The sequence below is a fragment of the Sinocyclocheilus rhinocerous genome, unplaced genomic scaffold (genome assembly GCF_001515625.1).
Source record: "Sinocyclocheilus rhinocerous isolate Xijiao unplaced genomic scaffold, SAMN03320098_v1.1 scaffold1294, whole genome shotgun sequence".
Taxonomy (NCBI): domain Eukaryota; kingdom Metazoa; phylum Chordata; class Actinopteri; order Cypriniformes; family Cyprinidae; genus Sinocyclocheilus; species Sinocyclocheilus rhinocerous.
The window spans coordinates 2,247,075-2,254,108 of record NW_015656157.1 but is presented as its reverse complement, the minus strand read 5'-3'; the positions used below and the strand labels follow the sequence as shown (position 1 = coordinate 2,254,108).

The 7,034-nt window shown below is 35.1% G+C and overlaps 1 protein-coding gene across 1 annotated transcript in view; it reads right to left on the bottom strand.

Annotated features, from left to right (window-relative positions):
* The window catches only part of LOC107719647 (DNA-directed RNA polymerase, mitochondrial-like), a 52,929-nt gene that overhangs the window by 38,197 nt on the left and 7,698 nt on the right, over positions 1 to 7,034 (bottom strand). The window contains exon 5 of the mRNA XM_016527132.1: positions 5,240 to 5,426. Coding sequence (XP_016382618.1) covers positions 5,240 to 5,426 — 187 coding nt within the window. The remainder of the gene's footprint in view (positions 1 to 5,239; positions 5,427 to 7,034) is intronic.

The window sequence follows — 7,034 nt, the reverse complement described above, 5'->3', positions numbered from 1 at the left end:
TTACAGATTCATACCATTTTGGCCATGTTCTCGGAGACAGGCTTTAAGGCCTCCACTGAGTCAATAGTGATGGTAGTGGCTTTCTCCATAGCCAGCTGAAGACTAAACCGGTCCCGCAGTTCTTTCAGGCTGAAGTCCAGTTTAGGATACGTGGCACCTTCCCTCTGAAACACACAAGATGGGAATCAAGTCAGTAAAACCATAAAATAAATGCAAATCAAATGTACTTTGCTACTTAGTTTATTAAAAAGAGAAATGCAACTATCTGAGATTCAAATATGGTTCTATTACCTTTTACTTTATTTTTTTTATTAGTAACAATTTTAGTAGTATAACCTATGCTGAATTTCTAATGTAGAAGTTTAATTTATTTTTTTAACATTTTTAAATTAATTGTACTAAATTAAGATGTTAAACTGACAGTCCTACTATTAACAGCAACACTGACTGCATAACATTGAGACATTTGCTTTACTATTTTTACATTTATTAGTAAAAACTGTATTAGTGTAATTTAATGCCGACTTTCCAATGCAAAATTTTCACTTTTTAATTTTTAATTAATTGTACTACATTAATGTTTTAAATTGACAGCCTTAGTATTAACATACTAAGTAACTGCATAATATTATAACATCTATTTTGCTGATTTTATTTATTAGTGACAATTATATTATTTTATAATTATCCTTACTTTCAAATGTAAAATTTTAATTACTTTTTTTTAACACTTTTTTAAATTAATTGCAATAAATTAATGTGTTAAACCGGCAATCTTATTATTAACTAACTGCATAGTATTATAACATCCTTGCACAACCAGTGTGTTTTGTGTGTTTGTGTTATGTGTGTACAAAATCATAACAGAGCTCAAGATGATCCGCTAAATAATGAGCGCTGAGAATCATCATCACCAGAGGCTCTAAGTTTAATATTACTGGCTCCTTATATCTGGATATGAAGGCTGAGAGGGTTTAAATCTCATTAGGATAAACATAAAAAACGATCATTCATTTGACTGCCAATTATGGAGACTATTTACTTCAACCTTTCGCAGGATGCACAATTTGTTATGAGGACTGATCGAAAGAAGCCATTGAACTTTATGGCCCAATTAAAGAACCAAAAATCTTTATGTTTAAGTGCACTTATATATTTACAAGAACCAAGCAAACTAGCTAACTAAAATAACCATACGAATGTCGATGTATTTATTCTGTCTTTTAACTTTAAGGTACAGCCAATTAAAATCTAATGAGGTTGAACAGTCCCACTCTCTCAAGTCTGGCCGGCAGCCAAATGTGTGGCTACATAAAATACGAACTGTAAATACGGCATATATTATAGCAACAGCTTGCTAAGTGGTGCAGAGATCGTGGTAATGTGGGCTGTGCGTTGACATGTGCAGTCATTTATTATTCGAGGGGAGGCGTTACCGTCCTGCACAGACATCTGGGAATTATCACCAAACACATCATGGAAGGGCTGGGACAGAACAGGTCAGCCGGAGCTTTAATACTCACAAGGAGAGAGTGACTGCTAAATCTGTCCTCAATAGAGATCACATGGACACCAGCCAAAGCAAGCACAAAGGTTGTGGAGGGATAAATCATGCCCACGGTGATGACTACTACAGCACGGCCAGGCAGAACACAAGATGCAGTGTTGTGTATGGCTCAGCAGAGGCCCTTATTTCCAAGGTCCACAGCCCTGACAGGGAGAAGCACGTGTGGTGACCTCTGTGTTAGGGATGTGTCGTTCCAATCTTCAATGCTTTAGTGAGGTTGTGCAAATAAAGGATGCTTTGGGAGGCAATGCAACTGTGTGAGGTAACAACTCAAACTATCTAAACCTGGTGCACACAACATGATTTTGAAGTCAAAGTAGGGCTGGACGATATGGCCAAAATTGATATCACGATATATTTCTTAATTTCGGTCGATACGATATAATTCCGATATCGATATGAACACTATTTATCTGAAATAGAAATCTTTTGTAACATTATCATGAACGCTTCTTTATCAGATCAAATGAAAATGCCATCGAAACTTTTCTGAAGACAGTCAATTCCCTTCAGAGATACATTCATATAAAACACCCGCGCCATGTTATGATTTTGAAACGTGCAGTGCTCATGTTTATTCAACGAAGTCAAACGGCACAAATAAATCAATGTATGGGAAACACTGGTAATGTATATCGAAATATCGGAAATGTGTTTAAAAATCATATCACCGTTATTGAAAAAAATTATATCGCGATACATATTGATTTTGAATTATTGTCCAGCCCTAAGTCAAAGATACATTTCAAGAATCATAAAAAGAGGTAAATGGAAAGAATTGGTGGTATTTGATCACTTGTGCTCACTGACAGCCAATTAGTTGCCTTGATGAAACATTAATTGTGAATTTTGACAGTGACAGTGACCATTTTTTTCCCTCTCAAGGCGAAACTTTGTGAACATTTGCTTGCTATGAGCTAATCTGATCATGATCATGAACTGAAATTGATCACTGGTCGACACTGTCAATCATTACAGTAGTACTATGACAAATATTTTACAGTCTGGATTAAGACAGTTTATCTTAAATTAAAACATTAAAATATTCTAAACAATTATAAAAATAAAAAAAATCACAAAACTGAAAAAAAATTATGCAAGCAGTATATTTGAACATGTATTTAGCTACGTTAACATTGTCAATAATTACAATAGTACTGTTATGAATATCGTACAGTCTGGCGTAAGATCACAGTTTTGTTTTGGCTTTTATCAGGACAACAATCATAAACGACAAAGGAATAAAATAAAATAACTACAAAAAATAAAGAAAAACCAAGCAAACAAAACACAATAAAACAAAGCACAAGAAAGCAAAACAAAGCAAATCACAAAAAAGCAAAGTAAAACACAACAACGAAGGGCACAACACAACAAAGCAAAGCAAATTCTAACAAAAAAAAAAACATCACACAAGTAAACTTCTGCCATCTACATAAACTGCATACTAGTACTGTTATGCATAATGTACAGTCTGGTGTAAGATTTTGTTTTGGCTATTATCAGGACTACAATCATAAGTGATAAAGGAATAAAATAAAATAACTACAAAAATAAAAAACAAACAAACAAACAAAACAATAAAACAAAGCACAAGAAAGCAAAACAAAGCAAATCACAAAAAAGCAAAGTAAAACACAACAACGCAGGGCACAACACAACAAAGCAAAGCAAATTCTAACAAAACAAAACAAAACAAAAACATCACACAACAAAACTTCTGCCAACAACATATTTTAAAAACAAATTTAGCCTCTTGGGCATCTCTGAAAAGTTGCTAACAGAATTTCTTTACTGATTAGTGCTAAGAGTTGCAGCATTTCATCTCAGTCCTTCACATGACCCAGTTCTTCTGTACTTTCCAGGAAAGTTTCCATTCAAGGTGTTAGGCAGCGGGGTGTGGGTTACAAATGAACTCATGTGCACCTGCGGTAATGAATCAGTTGGGGAGAAAGGGGGATGGCGGGGAATTGGTTGTGGGGCAGACTGGCCCAATAAAACCCCCCAGTGTGCCCAAAAATAGAGTGGGCACCTCTGTATGAAGGAATTATATAGCAGATGACAGCAGACATGGTAGTGAAACTCGTCATTTTGACACACAAGACAAGTTCAGGCAGGTCTTTTAATGTTGACAGAAAAGACAGGTATATAGTTCTATGAAAAGCACCACCTGTTTTATAATACCAGCCTCCACTCCAACTCCATTTTAGCAGTGCAATTAACCTGTTTTACAACCAATTCACTAGCATTTCACGATGAAGGTTTAACGCAAATGGTCATATCTATATATGAAAAACCCTAACGTGACGAAAAAGGACAACAAAGTCTTTAATGAGTAGTAAAATATGTACAGTCTAGGGTGTTGTAACACCATAAACACTGTATAGCTCCAGTAAAAATTCACAAGATAAAAAAAAAAAACACAACAGACAGGACAGAATTGAATAAAAAAAATGAATGAATAAAAATGAATAAAAGTGCATTTTATAAATAGAATGTAATAAAGTAAATATGATTATAAAATTGATAAATATGATATAAAAATACAGCTGTATATATATGTATATATATATATATATATATATATATATATATATGTTTTTCAGCTGCAGGGACAGGACGACTGGTTGCAATCGAGGGAAAGATGAATGCGGCCAAGTACAGGGATATCCTGGGCGAAAACCTTCTCCAGAGTGCTCAGGACCTCAGACTGGAACTAAGGTTTACCTTCCAACAAGACAATGACCCTAAGCACACAGCTAAAATAACGAAGGAGTGGCTTCACAACAACTCTGTGACTGTTCTTGAATGGCCCGGCCAGAGCCCTGACTTAAACCCAATTGAGCATCTCTGGAGAGACCTAAAAATGGCTGTCCACCAACGTTTACCGTCCAACCTGACAGAACTGGAGAGGATTTGCAAGGAGGAATGGCAGAGGATCCCCAATTCCAGGTGTGAAAAACTTGTTGCATCTTTCCTAAAAAGACTCATGGCTGTATTAGATCAAATGGGTGCTTCTACTAAATACTGAGCATTTTTCAGTTTTTCTTTTTTAATAAATCTGCAAAGATGTCAACAATTCTGTGTTTTTCTGTCAATATGGGGTGCTGTGTGTACATTAATGAGGAAAAAAAATGAACTTAAATGATTTTAGCAAATGGCTGCAATATAACAAAGAGTGAAAAATTTAAGGGGGTCTGAATACTTTCCGTACCCACTGTATATATAAACTACCTTTCAAAAGTTTGGGATGAATAACTTTTAAAATATAATATAAATGCTGTTATATTTATTCTTTTAATTCTAAATTTCTTCCTAAAAAAAAAAAAAAAAATATTAAGCCACAAAACCGTTTTCAAAATTGATATTAATAAGACATGTTTCTTGATCACCAAATCAGCATATCAGAATGATTTCTGGAAGGATCATGTGACACAGAAGAGTGAAAATTCAGCTTTGCCATCACAGGAATAAATTACATTTTAAATATATATAAAAATGCAAAATATGTTATAGTGCAATAATATTTCACAATATTACTGTTTTTACCATATTTTGGTCAAATAAATGCAGCCATGGTGAGCATAAGAGACATTTTCAAAAGCATTAAAAAAAATCGTACATATCCCAAACTTTTGAAAAGTAATATAAAGTAATGTAATGTAATGGTACCTCAGCATAAAACTGTTCCACCAATGGCAGGGAACAGACAGGTTGATCTCTGGATACATTGGGTTGGTATTCGGGTTGCACCAATTGGACGGCCCTCAGAACCATTTCTCTTTCATCCTTTTTAAACACACACTGTCTGAACACATCATCCACGGACAGGCCGTCCATTTCCATCTGCTGCAGACACCTGTGTGGACCAGAAGAGATATGATTATATTTCACAATAACATGTATTTGAAGCTTTTTTTTTTTCATTGTTACTTTCCAATACCAGATAAAACATGGCCTTGCAATTGTGGGCTAACTCCCAGATGAAGCCATTACTTAAAAAAAAAAAATTATTTGATAATCCAAAGGTGGATGGGAAAGGCCTTATAATGAGAAAACTTCCACGATCGCAGCACCTGGGCTCATGGCGCTGAGACTGGCGGGGGGTTGGAGTGGAATATCAAATATTTGCATTGACACGGAGCGCTTTCGAACAGAACGTTCTGCTCCCTCCTGCAGTGGGTGTCAGATAGGCCACTGCCATATGTCCAAGAATTACAAGGCCGTGTTTATTCGAACTGAAAAAGTGTGAATAAAGTCAGAGCCCCACGCAGCTGGAATGCTCACTGTTGATGTAGAGCTATGTTTCTATCATGGACAGAATACAAATTAAAGCACTCTGGAAGAGAGAATGAGAGTCTGTGCCAGAGAAAATAAGAAAGGAATAGCTGATGACAGACCACCAAAATAATTGAAAAAAATAAAATAAATAATAAAATGCACCCAAAAATGAAAATTTGCTGAACATTTACTCGCCTTCAGGCCATCCAAGATGTAGATCAGTTTGTTTCTTGATCTAAACAGATTTGGAGAAATTTATCATTACGTCACTTTCTCACCAATGGATCCTCTGCAGTGAATGGGTGAGTGAATGGATGTACCTAAGTCCTAAGAGGCCATGGATTATTAATATTTTTTCTTTCTTGTTTTCTCGTGATCACGACTTAATTATTTCGTGATCTCGACATAACGAAAGTTGTTTTCTTGTTATCACGACTTATATTTTCTCCTGATCTCGACATAACAAAAGTTGTTTTCTCATTATCACGACTTAATTTTCTCCTGATCTCGATCGACATAACGAAAGTTGTTCTCTACGTTAAACACCTGCGCCAACAGGTGGCAGTACAGACCTGAATATAACTGATGGTGTTGTATAATGTATATATCCACTTTACTGTACGTGTTTAGGACAGAATAAGGGCCTTCTTCGTGATCGCTATAATTTGTGCAGTATATTTCATTACTGACATTTAATTAATTCATAAATGTTAAATGCTTGAATCAATATGATTATTTTGTGTATCGTTAAGTTTTTGCTAGACGCATGAGTTTCACCACCGCGTTCCGTTTCATAAACTAACTGCTTATTAAAACCAAGGCTGCACTGTATTCTAACTGCTTATTAAAACCAAGGCTGACGTCACTGTATTCTGTTTGCACCTATATCTTTATTTGTGCATCTATGAAATACATGATTGTTAGTTAATAATCGGGGACTTTGTGTTCATCTAAGATGCGCTTCAATTATGTATTTGTAATGTGCATCTTTTCCTTATTTTTAATCTTTATTGTAAATCATTAAATGTATATTGATAAGAAATGTGATTTATATGTAAAGTGTACAGGCTAATTTAATTCAGTGATGTTCTACAGTGTTGTAATCTGTTGTATTTTCTACATTTCTTTGTGGAAAACACACACACACACAGCATCCCAAGCTTGTAACATGATATCAGTCACAGCA